This window comes from Colletotrichum phormii (assembly GCF_030913505.1).
Source record: "Colletotrichum phormii strain CBS 102054 chromosome Unknown BDP81scaffold_22, whole genome shotgun sequence".
Classification (NCBI taxonomy): domain Eukaryota; kingdom Fungi; phylum Ascomycota; class Sordariomycetes; order Glomerellales; family Glomerellaceae; genus Colletotrichum; species Colletotrichum phormii.
The window spans coordinates 400,134-413,590 of record NW_026851464.1 but is presented as its reverse complement, the minus strand read 5'-3'; the positions used below and the strand labels follow the sequence as shown (position 1 = coordinate 413,590).

Below are 13,457 nucleotides of genomic sequence, written 5' to 3'. Positions count from 1 at the left end.
GGCTGACTCAACCAACCACTTGCGCATCGTCGACTTTCCCCCAGTGACCCATCCAACCAAAGACGCATTTCAAGTCATTATTTGCAGACGACTCTAGAGGCATGGTCTATGATTGGGATGCCCACGAGAAACTATGTTTTCAGCTCTACATCAACGAGAAGAGGTCCCTCGAGGATATCATGGAGTACCTCAAAATCCACCATGACTTTTCGCCCTGGTTAGTCCTTGTTCCGTGTCTCCCGTCCACCAGCACTTTGAGGTCCCTCTCGCCGGCCGGACCGTCCGATCCACACCCCGGCTTTCCACAAACCGGACCGGGGGCCGGGGTAGAATCCGGGACGTAAAGCTGTGGGACTAATTCGGAACAAGTAACTGACCTCCCCGGCCACAGCAAACGAGCTTTCCAGACCCAGTTCCGCAAGTGGGATTTCCCGTCCAAGCAGAACCCGGCGTACAAGAACGGCCGGCTGCGCGCGTCAAGGAGCTGTGGGAGCGGAATCTGTCGCAGCGGGAGATGCTGGCCGTGTTGAGGGAGGATGGGTTCGATATCAAGAAGCGCGAGCTTATTCGCGTGAGGACGAAGAATCGGTGGCTTTTGAAGGCTGCGAATGGGGAGCGGTCCAAGAAGGTGGGGGATTCGGAGGGGGCGGATTCGGGTCAGCGGCAAGACGTCCTGAATGCCCCCGATGATGGTTACGGTGGCCAGGGACTGCAGAATGGGGAGGGTGTCGTGACGCCTGGCACTCTTACGGACCGGGAGATGCTCGGTTCGCCGCTGCCGGGCGAGGACGATGACGTCGGCGCGGTATGGGAGAAGGAGGGTAACGTCAGCAGCAACAACAGGAGGAAGAGGCGGCGGCTGCGAGCCTGGGAGGCCGCATCGTCCCACGACTTACAACCCTCCATCGTCCCGCGCTTCCCTTCGGAGACCACGCTCGACGAGGCAAAGGCCATTCTCAGGCTGGCGACGGACGTGTACCGTCAGGTGCGTGTCACGTTTGCACGGCTGTGCGAGGAGTCTGGCATCGTCAAGAAGACGGTTGCCGGGCCGGAGAGGTGGGAGGCCGTCAAGGACCGACTTGTGAGGGAGACGCCGCGGCTGAGGGCGGTTATGTGGGATGAGGAGTCTGGGGATGTGACCGGCAACGGCAACGGCAGCAACATTAACATCAACGCCCACGAGTCCAAGAAATTGGCGCTCGATATCATATGCACAGACATCACGAAGCGGGCGCGGACGGCGGAGAAGCGGCTCACGCTCGCCGAGGCGAGGAATATTCTTGGAGTCAACCCGGAGGAGGCGAGGGATCTTCGCGCCGCGTTTGAGAGGATTCTGAGGCGGGAGGGGCTCAGTTGCAAGTCTGAGGCTGGGCCGGCGCAGTGGGGGGAGCTTAAGGCGCAGTGGGAGGCAGGGTCGGAGACGGTGCGGCGGATTCTTGTTGCGCCGGGAGGAGAAGAAGATGACAGTGTTCCTTCTGCTGCTCAAGCGCACGCTGAAAAGGTGCGGGCTTTGGATGTTCTTGCGAGGGACGTGATGAAGAGGTTGAGGGATGATGTCTCGAGGCGGGAGCAGCCGCGGACACGAGGAGTCACGAAACAGACGCAGCTAAGTTGCGACGACACAACACGGCGAGAGGATGCCCAGGCGAGTCAAGTCCAGGTCCAACCCGCACAGCCAGAGATGGTTGATGAGTTGGGAGACCAGGATGACTTGAGCGGCGGCCAGTACGTTGATGCTAGCGAGGTATCCGTACCGCCGTCCATAGGACTCGTGCCCGGCTCCGGTGGAAGCCAGCAACCGCAGATGCTCATGCCCACCGTGTCGATGCAAGTCCAGGCCGCCGCGGCCGCCGACCCGATGGGCCATTCCGCGGCGCGCATCATCTCATCGGCGCTCCTTGGGCAGGCGAACATGGGGCTGGAGTCTCACCACATGGGCTCGTCTCTGTTACTAGCAGCCGACGCGCAGGCAGCGTTTGTAGACCAGCAATACGCGCAGCAATTTGCTGTAGCTGCCGCCGCGGCGCAGCAGCAACAGCAACCCGTCTTCCACGCGTCGCCGTCACCTCTACCACAACACCCGCGGCCGCCGTCCACGAGCATAGCCGTCTACCTACGTCTCCACCCCTCGTCTACCTTTGTGGCTACCACGACCATCTGGATCGCGACGCTGAGCTCGCATTCCGTTCAGGAGCTGCGGCACGCGGCGGCGAGTAAGTTCCCCGGAGCGATATGTCTCCGGCTGGAGGGGGTGTTGAAGGATGGCAAGGGCGGGGAGATGCCGTTGTCGATTGAGCAGGATGGGGAGCTTGCTGCGTATTTGGCACATGTGAGAGGTGCTGGTGGGGGGCTTGGGACGCCGACGTTTAATGTGCAGCTTATTCCCGGGTGGAAGACTTGAGGTTTGGGAGACTATTGCAAGGTAAGGCATCATAGGGAGACTTTCTTCGGATACCGGGGTGCATTGTTTTTGTATAGCGAGGTGCTTTGGAATTGTAGAACTAGACGTTTGTGCCTCTGTTTCATTCAAGCGGGAAAGAGAAAAGAAAAGAACACTATGGGATATCCGAATACTTCCTCACATAATCGCAGAATCTACTGAATACTACTATTCACCATCATGGAAATAAGCGCCAAGATCTCAGGATCGTAGAAATTTTGCAGCACTGGCGTATATGATGTTGTAAGACATCAAAGTTTGAGAAGTTTGTGACTTCCCGCAGAGAGCTGTAAGCCGATGCCGGTCGTCGAAGTGTAGAATCGTCGCTGAGGAAATCGACGGCAGTTGTGTCGGGAGTGTCGGGGCTCATCCGTGCCGACTTAGTATGCCTGCCCAAGTAGGTAAGTAATCAATACCAAATTCCGAACGAGAAACAGTCAGCCATTGCATGTTTATCCGTTGTGCACCGAATGCATGGGTGCCTCCGACCTCGCCGTCACGCCATCCTACCTTGTTAGCCAGACACGCCAGAGTTAGCCTCGGCGTTGGATAAGCGGACGGAAGGGGGGCACACGGTGGAAGAAGTGGAGTTCCACCGGCGCGGGCATACTACGGCAGTCCCACACACCGCAGGTACCCCGCTTCCGGGCCGGCCAATCCTTATCCCCGATAGGCTCGCAGGGTGCACTTCTGCTCCAGTGCTATGCTCCAGTGCTGCAGACGGCTTGCATGGATTGCATTTCGCCATCCGAGCTCCAGAAGTGCTCAGACGGATGCAGCTCCACCCAGCTACAAATAATCTTTACCTGCACTTCTATTCGCGGTCGTCGCCCGCGCACACCTCCTCACGAAGCCACACCCTCTCAACTTCTTCTAGAGCTCCGAACCCGGATGGCTTGAAGCTTGCCTCTTCGACCGCTGATCAATCGAAGCTGTAAAGGGAAAATCGCACTACAGACATCCGAATCCCCAACACTTCCCGTCCATCAACACCACCATCGCCCACCGAGTCGAACAAAAGCGCAATGACGCATCTCAGAACTCGAGCTCCGCAGGCAGCTCTGCAAGGTCTCAGGGCCGCGAGCCCGGCCCCGCGCCGGCGATGCGTCGCTCTCGCCAGCGGCACCACCGCGCGGCACATGTCGAGTGAGCGCGGCACGCCGAACAACACCGACGAGAAGCAGAAGGGCCGGACGTTCCAGGGCCAGGTCGTCGGCAGTATCACCCAGCGTCTGGCGCGCGAGAAGGCGGAGCGAGAGAGGTTCGCTGCTGAGCGGGAGAAGACGGGGAATAGCAGGAATCTGGCGTACACCTTCGGTAAGTCCTGAACATCCGAGCGACGACCTTCCCTGAAGCCAAACGTTTGGGCAAGACTGTCACAGTAGCTAATGCGCCATTGTGCGCTGGTAGTGCTACTCACCACGATGGGAGTGTCGTACTACCTAGGCACCCTCGTGCCCCCGAGCCCCAACGAAGAGTCGACCCTGCCGCTAGCCAAGACGATCGCGCCGGTCCATAAGCTCAACAAGGAGAACCTCGAGGCCGCCTGGGCCGACTTTGTCAGCATCGTCGGCAAGGAGCACGTCAGCACGACGACGGTCGATCTCGAACACCACGCCAACTCGGAATGGTCCTCGCACTCGGCCAAGCCCGACGAGCGGCCGTTCTGCATCGTCTTCCCCAGCACCACCGAGGAGGTGTCGGAGATCATGAAGATCTGCCACCAGCGGCGCATCCCCGTCGTCGGCTACAGCGGCGGCACCAGCCTCGAGGGCCACTTCACGCCCACCCGCGGCGGCATCTCGATCGACTTTGGGCGCATGAACAAGGTCCTGAAGCTGCACCAGGAGGACCTCGACGTCGTGGTGCAGCCCGCCGTCGGGTGGGAGTCGCTCAACGACCAGCTGGCGCAGACGGGTCTCTTCTTCCCGCCGGACCCGGGCCCCGGCGCCATGATTGGCGGCATGATCGGGACGGGTTGCAGCGGCACCAACGCCTACCGCTACGGCACCATGCGTGAGTGGGTGCTGAGCCTGACGGTCGTGCTGGCCGACGGCACCGTCATCAAGACGCGGCAGCGCCCGCGCAAGAGTTCCGCCGGCTACGACCTCACCAAGCTCTTCATCGGGTCCGAGGGCACCCTGGGCCTCGTGACGGAGGCCACCCTGAAAGTCACGACGAAGCCTGCGTCCACCTCCGTCGCCGTCTCAGCCTTCCCCACGATCCGCGACGCGGCCAACTGCGTCGCCAAGGTCGTCGCCGCCGGCATCCCCGTGGCGGCGGTCGAGATCCTGGACGACCTGCAGATGCAGTGCATCAACAAGGCCGGTATGACGAGCAAGGCGTGGGCCGAGGCGCCGACGCTGTTTTTCAAGTTCGCCGGCACGGAGACGGGCGTCAAGGAGCAGGTGGCGCTGGTGAGGCAGCTCGCAAGCAAGGCCGGCAGCAAGACGTTTGACTTCGCCAAGAACGAGGAGGAGCAGCAGGAGCTGTGGAGCGCGAGGAAGGAGGCGCTGTGGAGCACGATGGCGGTCCGGCGCGAGGGGGACCATGTCTGGACTGGGGACGTTGCGGTGCCGACGAGCCGGTTGCCTGACATTATTGAGGAGACTAAGGAGGCCATGGCCAAGAGTGGGCTTTTCGGGACCATTGTTGGACATGTTGGGGATGGAAACTTCCACAGTGAGTTTGTTCGCCTTCTTTTTCACGTGAGAGGGTTGAAGATTGTCGTGTCATGGAGTGCTAACTTTCGGTGCAGCCATTCTGCTTTACAATGACCAGGAGCGTAAGAGGGCTGAGCACTTGGTTCACAACATGGTCAAGAGAGCCGTCGAGATGGAGGGCACCGTCACGGTATGTCGTTCGACCTTTGGCTGGCACTGAGCGCCGGGATTTGCTAACAAGACTTGTAGGGTGAGCACGGTGTCGGGCTCGTCAAGAGAGATTACCTCCCCCACGAGCTGGGCGAGTCTACCGTCGATACCATGAGACAGGTGAGTTATTCCCTTGATGCTTGTATTAACCGGGAAACAAAGTGCTAACCTGCTCCTCACAGATCAAGAAGGCCCTTGACCCCCTCTGCCTACTCAACTGCGATAAGATCGTCAGGGTACAGCCGCCCAAGGCCGGCGAGGTGGCCGAGTGGTGAGAGTAGCGTGCGAGGTTGGGATGACAATGTCTCTAGAGTCTGAGCTTTCAGTGTAAGATGAATAAGGGGGGGAGAGAAGGGAAAAGAACCTAGATGGCATTATTAAACTCTTTGTATATATACATCTCCCTGATGCGTCTAGTTTGAACCCAAGTAGCTCGGGTCGGCGCACAATTGACAAGCATCCATTTGAGCATTGAAGTCCATCTTAGTCCGAGAACTTGTTGTCGGTGGCTAAGGCAGATGATGGTGATCCGTGTGCTGCGGGTGGTGCATAGCATATTCGCAACCTTTTGGCCGAAAAGGAAGGAAAGCAACTTGAGAATCGCGAAGAAAATCAAAATAATGATTGATCAAGCCTTTTCTACTTGCATTTGTCTCCATAAAGTTGGAGAAAAGACGAAAAATGAAAGGGACGAGATTCGAACTCGCGCGGGTTGCCCCACCAGGAAACAGATGTTAAGCTGACCTTAACCTGGCGCCATAACCAACTCGGCCACCCTTCCGTAGTTGATTGATGGATACCGTTGGGAAAAGTGCGTAGATATAGCTCGACACAAAAATTTCCAGGCACCTTACATCTTCAGCTTCATTCATGCGCCTCCACCATTGTCTTCACTTGTTCAAGTTTTACTCCGCCCATTCTTCTATCTCTTCCTAGATATTGGGGGTTTAAATTTTGGTCTTTGTTGGAATTCTCAGTGGGCAAGTGGCTGGTATGCGCAAGCTCAATGAAAATTGTCGGCTTTGAGAAGGGTTGCATTAGCAACAGTTCGTCGGATGCAGCTTTTGAAGTAGAGATTAGTTCAACTTTGAGGGAAAATCCTACTTCTTCCTAACTGTTTTCTTACTTTACCTTTAGGTCTTCCTGATCAGGTATAACAGCTGGTTTGTGAGTAGGCTCCTGACGCAATCCCTAAGTTACTCGGGAGGCGCTGTGTCGTTTCTTTTCAGCCCTCCCATTGCAAGCTGGTTGGGATGGTGGCGGTTGCATAAGCATACTATTTCAGGTAAGAAAGGGAGCAAAGACTCAAGAATGACGTGAGCCGAATCTGATTCTTTGATAGCAAATAAGCTATCATCTAGATGGCTTGTGTACCTGTTCGATTGACTATGGTGTTACTGATGCCTACTTGATATAGAGTGTCTTTTGTCACAAAAGGGTTGGTCAACCGGCATGAGATACACGTAGGAGACGGTGATACCACAAATGATGGCACTTTCCGCACACAATTCTTCTATCGGAACTTAACGCTACCTGATTAGATTGCGGTGGCTCTGAACCTAGATACCACGGCTTTTTTGGCGAGGGTTATGATGTGCTATGTGCTGCGAGGTGGCGACCTCCCCGCTCGTCATCCGCGCCCTTGAGGATGCCGATTAGGAACTACACTACATACACCACGCCCGTCTCTCCTGAGAATTGCTATAAAAGACTGGCATATGTTGCTTTCTGTCTTGTTTCTTCGTTTAAATTTCTTGAATTACTTCTTCCCTCGAAGCTAGAGTTCCGTTCATTGACAAACTTGTTCCCAAGACAAGAAACCCCCCCCTTTTGCCTCGGACATATTTCCTGTCTTACACCAACCTTACCTTACCTTACCTTTAACTCGCTCGTCTCTGTCCCAAAATGTCCTCCTACCCAGACCTCACAAAATTCAAAGCCCTCTCCTTCGACTGCTACGGCACCCTAATAGACTGGGAATCCGGCCTCCGCACCGGTCTCCAACCCATCATCTCCTGTCTTCCTCCCCCCTCGTCCTCCATCACCGACAACGAAGCCATCCCCACAAAAGCATCCCTCACAAAACGCTTCGACACCCTCTCCGCAGCCCTGCAATCCTCCTCCCCAACCCTCCGCTACGACCTCAACCTCTCCCGCTCCTTCTTCGCCCTCGCAGCTGAAGTCGACGTCTCCGTGACAGAAGACGAAGCTACCGCCTTTGGAACCTTACCAGGAACCTGGCTCCCCTTTGAAGATACGATTGCAGGATTGGAGGTGTTGAAAAAGTATTATAAACTGATTATCCTGTCCAACATTGATGGAACCAACATCGCCCACACAGAGGGGGTACTGAAACCTGTGGAGTTTGATGCGGTGTACACGGCGGAACAGATAGGAAGCTACAAACCCGCTTCTGCAAACTTTGAATACCTGTTCAAGCATGTGAGAGAGGAGTTGGGTGTGCAGTGGGATGACAAAGACGGAGAGGGGTTACTGCATGTCGCGCGGAGTTTGACCGCTGACCACGTCCCCGCGAAGAAGCTTGGTTTGAGGAGCGTTTGGATCTCGAGGGGGGGCGATACCAAAGATGGGGAAGGGGTCGGCGGGGATTGGGAGGGTGTGAAGGGGGATGTTGGGTTTGAGTGGCGGTTTGATACGATTGGGGAGTTTGCGAGGGAGGTTGAGAGGCAGTTTGGGGAGAAGAGGTGATGTTGCGTGGTGTTGATTTATTTGGGGTTGTGTTTTGGGATGTGTCTTCTTGGTGGTTATGGGCCTTGTCGAATGTGAAGCAATGGATAACTGTGAGAAGTATTATATATGGATCAAACTATCCTAAGATGAATCACGAAAGACTTCACGCCCTCCTCTTCCCCCTAACACACCCCAAAACAGGACTAACAACAACAGCCTCGCTATCCCTCACAGCAACCGTAACCCTCCCCCCATACACAATCGCAGTCTCCCCAACAGTAACATTCCCCAGCCTCACAGGTTTCCCCTCATCGAGCTCGTGATTATAACTCCACCCATCCCACGTAACCCCCGAAATGGCATCGCTTCCTTTCGCTTTCAACCTCCGCACGTTGGCGAAGATATCATTGGCCCACGGCACCGTGAAGCTGTATTGCTTGGTCCCGCGCGTGGGGGAGCTGTTCGGATCGGGCGTCGTGCCGGTGCCGTTTACGGTGGTGTTGTGCGGCTTGAGGTTGATGACGAGGATACGGGTGAGGGTGTCGCCGTGGTATGCTGCGTAGGCGGATGTTGTTTCCTGATCGTCAGATGGGAGGGGGATATGGGCTATAGAGACTGGGGTTGTGGGGGAGGCCTTTGACGGGGCGAGGAAGGCTGCTATGGCGATGTTGCCGTAATAGGGGGCTTTGGTGCCGAGGGCGGTTACGTTTGTGTGGATGGGCTGCCAGCTTTGGTACTATGTGAACTGTTAGCTAACAGCATGAACCCGTGGAGGGGAAGAAGGAGCTCTTACACGATAGTCGGTGCCCATGTGCATGTGAACGCGCTTGATCCCCTGGGACGCAGCGTAGAGATTGAAGTCGACGCCCCAGAGCGCGGCGCCAAACGAGTTGGACAAGCCCGGCTTGCCCTGGTTATACAGCGAGTTGTGCTCCCCGTAGATATGCGGCGGCACATCGTCGAAGCGGCTCGTGAGGTTGGCGTATTCCTTGACGTGTGCCTGGACGGACTGCACGGTGCGGGTGTGGTTCATCAGCGTGCCCTTGAGCGTGACGCCGGGGGTCTCGGCGCCGCTGATGTAATTGTGCGTTGAGAAGAGGGCGATGTTGGCGTCGGCGTTCAGGCCGGCGGCCCATTGCACGGGAGCACGGAGCCGGTTGGCGGTGCCGCCGTTGGAGGGCGCCATGAAGACGGGCTTGGGGAAATCGGGGCACGCTTCCGCGAGAATGGAGGCGATTTCGCGTGTGCCGTTCAGCCACTGCTCTACGTAAATAGTCTCGTTCCAGGACGAAGGGCGGACGGGGCCCTGGGCCGAGGTCGAGAAGAGGTCCGGCTCGTTACCGTATTCCCAGACGTCGAGGTTGTCTTTGCCGATGGCTTTGCAGGCCAGGGGGACGGTAGCTTTGAGGGTGTCCCATCCTTCTGAGCGGTTGCCGCCTAGGCCTAGGTTGAAGCCATGGGTGAATTTGGTGTCTTTGAAAGTACCATACGACTCAAAGAAGGAGGGGCCGATGTGGATGGTGGTTGGATAGTCTTTTGACCTGGCGAAATCGTAGGTGCCATTCACGGCGTAGGGGAGGGATTCATCGTAGAGGGCGTAGTCTTGGGTGTTTCCGCCTACACGGATATAGGGGCGAACGCCTTGTAGGTTACCCAAGTTGGCGAGCAGGTTGTCTGAGAACCTGTTTGGTGCCGAGGCGTTTCCTAGTATATCACGATGAGTGACGTTTTACTTTGTCGGGAAGTCTTGCATGGAGTAGACGTACCAGCAAAATCTGGAAAAAAAGCAAACTCGAGCGAGTAGCTCACAAAAGCATCAAATACGGGACTAGCCTCCTTGGGACCGGGAACGGTGACATTGACGGCGCCTAAGGCGAGCAGCGCAGCGGCGTCGGCCAGGGCAGTGGGCAATTTGAGTGCGTAGAACCAAGGTGAAAAGGCAGAGAACAGGCAGTCGAGCCCATCGCCCAGAGCCGAGCCTACGGACCTGATGATGGACGACATGATGGCTGGCGGGTGGAGAGTCGCAGCTACCTCAGCAGGGACGATGTCGATGGGAGAGAGTGAAGTGAGAATAAGCTTCCCCGCATGGGTAGGCAACGGCGCTGTCGTGGGGATTATAGCTGATCATCTTTTGGCCAGTATTAAGTACGTTGTTACGTTGTTGCCAAGAGGAGATTTGTAGCTTGCCAGCTGAAAGGAAGGTGAGGAGAAGCAAGGAAATAGAATAGCGAGCGAAGGTCGTGATTTGGCAGGCGGCATGGGAGCATGACGGCATGCAGGTCGCTTAAGCTGTCGGAACGGGCGAGATCAACGCGGGGGATGCAGTGACGGCTTGGCCTGCGCTGGTTTGTCTGCTAGGGTTGTTGCCGTAGGATCGGGAATTATTTTCAGATTAGGTTCCATGCATATCGACCATGAAGCGAAGCTCGCCCAGTACTGGTGGTGTTTTGGAGGCTGGCCTGTAAAAAGCACACTACCTAGGCAGACTGAGTGCGTGAATGTTTAAGCTTCTCGGCGTAGACGAGCTTTCTTTTCCTTCCATGACTTGACTTGATGGAAGAAGATGAGATGAACAGCTGGAACGTGCGCTTGGCTGATCAGGTCAAATTCATTCTGTGCCTGTAATTAGGTACCTATTCTAAGGTAGATGCCGAAGATACAGCATCATTGTATCAGCATCATTGTATCAGCATCATTGTATCAAGTCAGCATATCTAGAGCTCTAGTTGAGCTGCCTTCCTGCTCAAGTAGAGCAACTAGAATATCCGTACAAACAACTCAGCCAGGAACAATCCAGACGCCATCAAAGGCAGGAACGAACACCTTTGAGCTCTTGACTTCGTTCCTCGGTTGCCGGGCCGTGACTTAGTAAAGCAGGTACGGATACAAGTGTTATCTGTTAGCAACCCCCACCTGCCAAAGTGCATCACCCTAACATACCCCACTCGAACCACCTCCGTGCCGGTCTGCGATAAACCCAACCGGGCCGGTTGACAAGGTGGGGTGGACGTCATCGAACGTCACCCGGTACCTCTGCCACTCATCACTGACACTCAGCTCTCTCACCACATCTCCGTTGTCGCTCGCCCAAAATTCACCAATTGAGTCGTTGATAACTGCCGTTGAAGATCGTCGGCAATTGCAAACCTCATCAATTGCAAAGCAGCAAGTCTTCTGGTCACCAGGGAAGCGTTTGAGCGCCATCCTCATAGGACCCCAAGCGTGAAGCTTAATTCCCTTAGACCAGACGGACGGCTAGCTCCCCGCACTTCCCACATCTTTTGTCAACAACGAGCCAAGAGCTTCATCCTCCTCCGCTTCATCACAATGCCCATTACACTACAGAGAGCAGTCGCCCCGGCGTCACGATTTGTACCGAGAACCATCTTCAGATCTGTTCGGACACCGTATATCCCCTTCACCCTCAGAGCCGCTTCAACCATGGTTCCCAAGGTATGTCACATTCCACCCGCAACATCTAAGCTGCACTCACACATTCTCATATGAAAATTGAACTCACTCACATTTCATACAGCTCAAAGACCCCTCACTCCTGAAGCAGGATGTCTGCTACGTCAACGGCGAATGGGTAAAGGCAAAGTCTGGCAAGACCTTTGACGTGACCGGTACACCCTCCCCCTTACAATCCTCAGCCGCGATGACTTTCCGTGGACATGGGATATCCATCTAGGCATAAAAGCTAACACATATACAGACCCCGCCACCGGCACCAAAATCGCATCATGCCCCGAATTCTCCGCAGCCGATACGGACGCCGCCATCGCCGCCGCCGCCACGGCCTTTGAGACCTTCCGCAACAAGACTGGCCGCGAGCGCTCCAAGCTGCTGCGCAAGTGGTACGACCTCATGATGGAGAACGCAGAGGACCTGACCACTCTCATCACCTGGGAGAACGGCAAGCCCGTCGCCGATGCCAAGGGCGAGGTCACCTACGCCGCCAACTTTTTCGAGTGGTTCAGCGAGGAGGCTCCGCGTATTTACGGTGATACCATTCCTTCCTCCGTTCCTGGGAACCGCGTCTGGACGATCAAGGAGCCGGTTGGCGTCTGCGGTCTCATTACACCGTATGTCTCCCCCCTTTTGTGTTTTATGTAGGATTTCTTCACAATACTAACACACCTCCAGATGGAACTTCCCCGCCGCGATGATCACCCGCAAAATCGGCCCCGCCCTCGCAACAGGCTGCACAGTAGTCTGCAAAGCCCCCGGCGAAACCCCCTTCACCTCCCTCGCCATCGCCGAACTCGGCCACCGCGCCGGCATCCCCGCCGGCGTCGTCAACGTCGTCACCTCGCTCGACAACACCCCCGAAGTCGGCGAAGCCCTGACCACCAACCCGACCGTCAAGAAAATCTCCTTCACCGGCTCCACAAACGTCGGCAAGCTCCTCATGAAGCAGTGCTCCGGCACCCTCAAGAAGCTCTCCATGGAACTCGGCGGTAACGCGCCCTTTATCGTCTTCGACGACGCCGACGTCGATGCTGCTGTTACGGGAGCGATTGCCTCCAAGTTCAGGTCCTCGGGCCAGACGTGTGTCTGCGCGAACAGGCTGTACATCCAAAGCGGCGTCTACGACGACTTTGCGCGGAAATTCGCCGCCAAGGTGGAGGAATTCAAGGTCGGCAACGGCTTTGACGAGGGAATCACCCACGGACCGCTGATCCACGACCGCGCCATCGATAAAGTCGAATCCCACGTCCGCGACGCAGAGCAAAAGGGCGGAAAAGTCGTCGTGGGCGGGAACAAGATCTCCAAGCTCGGCCACAATTTCTACGAGCCGACCGTCATCACGGGTATGACCAGGGACATGGCCATGTCGAGCGAGGAGACGTTTGGTCCCGTTGCGGGGCTGTTCAAGTTTGAGACGGAGGAGGAGGTTGTGAAGCTGGCGAACGCGACCAACGTCGGGTTGGCGGGGTACTTTTTCTCGAGGGATATTCAGCGCGTGCATCGCGTCGCGGAGCATCTTGAGGTCGGCATGGTGGGTGTCAACACGGGGTTGATTTCGGATCCGGCGGCGCCGTTTGGGGGTGTCAAGGAGTCTGGGTTCGGTAGGGAGGGGTCGTTGTATGGTGTTTCCGAGTACCAAGTTACCAAGATGGTTACGTACGGCGGTATGGGCCAGTCTCTGCAGAAGTAAAGAAAGGGGGACCAGGGGGTGGGAGTCGAAAACGATGAGAAAGAATGTGTGTTTTAGCGGGCAACCCTTGGGATAGGAGTTGGTAATTCTACTGTTCAACTATTTTGCATGAGCGAATTCTTTGCTTACCTTTTCTGTTCTACCTGTTGTTATGATATGCTCGTGATTTGACTTGTGTTATTTCACGTTGAGAGAGGATCTCGTCGCTTCTGTTTTCATCTGAGAAGACCATCATGGAAAACCCGTTCCACACAAAGCAGCTTACCACCTTATGCCTTGCCGACGACTA

At 56.0% G+C, this 13,457-nt stretch overlaps 5 protein-coding genes and 1 non-coding gene across 6 annotated transcripts; 4 read left to right on the top strand and 2 right to left on the bottom strand.

Annotated features, from left to right (window-relative positions):
* The first annotated feature begins 28 nt into the window (after positions 1-28).
* BDP81DRAFT_436782 (uncharacterized protein) lies at positions 29-2,828 on the top strand. The gene is made up of 3 exons (XM_060591166.1): positions 29-217; positions 392-475; positions 532-2,828. The coding sequence occupies exons 1-3, from the start codon at positions 102-104 to the stop codon at positions 2,399-2,401; spliced, it is 2,070 nt and encodes a 689-aa protein (XP_060440931.1). The 5' UTR covers positions 29-101; the 3' UTR covers positions 2,402-2,828.
* A 333-nt stretch (positions 2,829-3,161) lies between these two features.
* BDP81DRAFT_409644 (glycolate oxidase) lies at positions 3,162-5,787 on the top strand. Its single transcript, XM_060589087.1, has 5 exons — positions 3,162-3,757; positions 3,851-5,122; positions 5,199-5,293; positions 5,353-5,433; positions 5,496-5,787. Exons 1-5 carry the CDS (start codon positions 3,466-3,468, stop codon positions 5,586-5,588), a joined length of 1,833 nt encoding a protein of 610 aa, XP_060440930.1. The 5' UTR covers positions 3,162-3,465; the 3' UTR covers positions 5,589-5,787.
* Positions 5,788-5,995: 208 nt separating this feature from the next.
* On the bottom strand, positions 5,996-6,094 carry BDP81DRAFT_t283. Its single transcript has one exon. It is a non-coding gene; the product is annotated as a tRNA-Leu (tRNA).
* A 1,124-nt stretch (positions 6,095-7,218) lies between these two features.
* Positions 7,219-8,022, top strand: BDP81DRAFT_328888 (HAD-like domain-containing protein; the record flags this gene model as incomplete). The annotated part of the gene is made up of 1 exon (XM_060585257.1): positions 7,219-8,022. The coding sequence occupies one exon, from the start codon at positions 7,219-7,221 to the stop codon at positions 8,020-8,022; it is 804 nt and encodes a 267-aa protein (XP_060440929.1).
* Positions 8,023-8,167: 145 nt separating this feature from the next.
* BDP81DRAFT_329072 (beta-glucuronidase) lies at positions 8,168-10,008 on the bottom strand (the record flags this gene model as incomplete). The annotated part of the gene is made up of 3 exons (XM_060585278.1): positions 8,168-8,740; positions 8,798-9,708; positions 9,771-10,008. The coding sequence occupies 3 exons, from the start codon at positions 10,006-10,008 to the stop codon at positions 8,168-8,170; spliced, it is 1,722 nt and encodes a 573-aa protein (XP_060440928.1).
* A 1,001-nt stretch (positions 10,009-11,009) lies between these two features.
* On the top strand, positions 11,010-13,285 carry BDP81DRAFT_436779 (succinate-semialdehyde dehydrogenase). Its single transcript, XM_060591165.1, has 4 exons — positions 11,010-11,460; positions 11,543-11,633; positions 11,723-12,092; positions 12,154-13,285. The coding sequence occupies exons 1-4, from the start codon at positions 11,335-11,337 to the stop codon at positions 13,166-13,168; spliced, it is 1,602 nt and encodes a 533-aa protein (XP_060440927.1). The 5' UTR covers positions 11,010-11,334; the 3' UTR covers positions 13,169-13,285.
* The last annotated feature ends 172 nt before the right edge of the window (positions 13,286-13,457 follow it).

Excerpts from the sequence above, each read along its gene's own strand:
- BDP81DRAFT_436782 (XM_060591166.1), top strand. The coding sequence starts at position 102 with ATGGTCTATGATTGGGATGCCCACGAGAAACTATGTTTTCAGCTCTAC. Across the intron at positions 218-391 it reads CACCATGACTTTTCGCCCTG|CAAACGAGCTTTCCAGACCC; the intron begins GTTAGTCCTTGT and ends CCCCGGCCACAG. Across the intron at positions 476-531 it reads AAGAACGGCCGGCTGCGCGC|GGAGGATGGGTTCGATATCA; the intron begins GTCAAGGAGCTG and ends GGCCGTGTTGAG.
- BDP81DRAFT_409644 (XM_060589087.1), top strand. The coding sequence starts at position 3,466 with ATGACGCATCTCAGAACTCGAGCTCCGCAGGCAGCTCTGCAAGGTCTC. Across the intron at positions 3,758-3,850 it reads GAATCTGGCGTACACCTTCG|TGCTACTCACCACGATGGGA; the intron begins GTAAGTCCTGAA and ends GTGCGCTGGTAG. Across the intron at positions 5,294-5,352 it reads AGATGGAGGGCACCGTCACG|GGTGAGCACGGTGTCGGGCT; the intron begins GTATGTCGTTCG and ends CAAGACTTGTAG.
- BDP81DRAFT_436779 (XM_060591165.1), top strand. The coding sequence starts at position 11,335 with ATGCCCATTACACTACAGAGAGCAGTCGCCCCGGCGTCACGATTTGTA. Across the intron at positions 11,634-11,722 it reads CAAGACCTTTGACGTGACCG|ACCCCGCCACCGGCACCAAA; the intron begins GTACACCCTCCC and ends ACACATATACAG. Across the intron at positions 12,093-12,153 it reads GTCTGCGGTCTCATTACACC|ATGGAACTTCCCCGCCGCGA; the intron begins GTATGTCTCCCC and ends ACACACCTCCAG.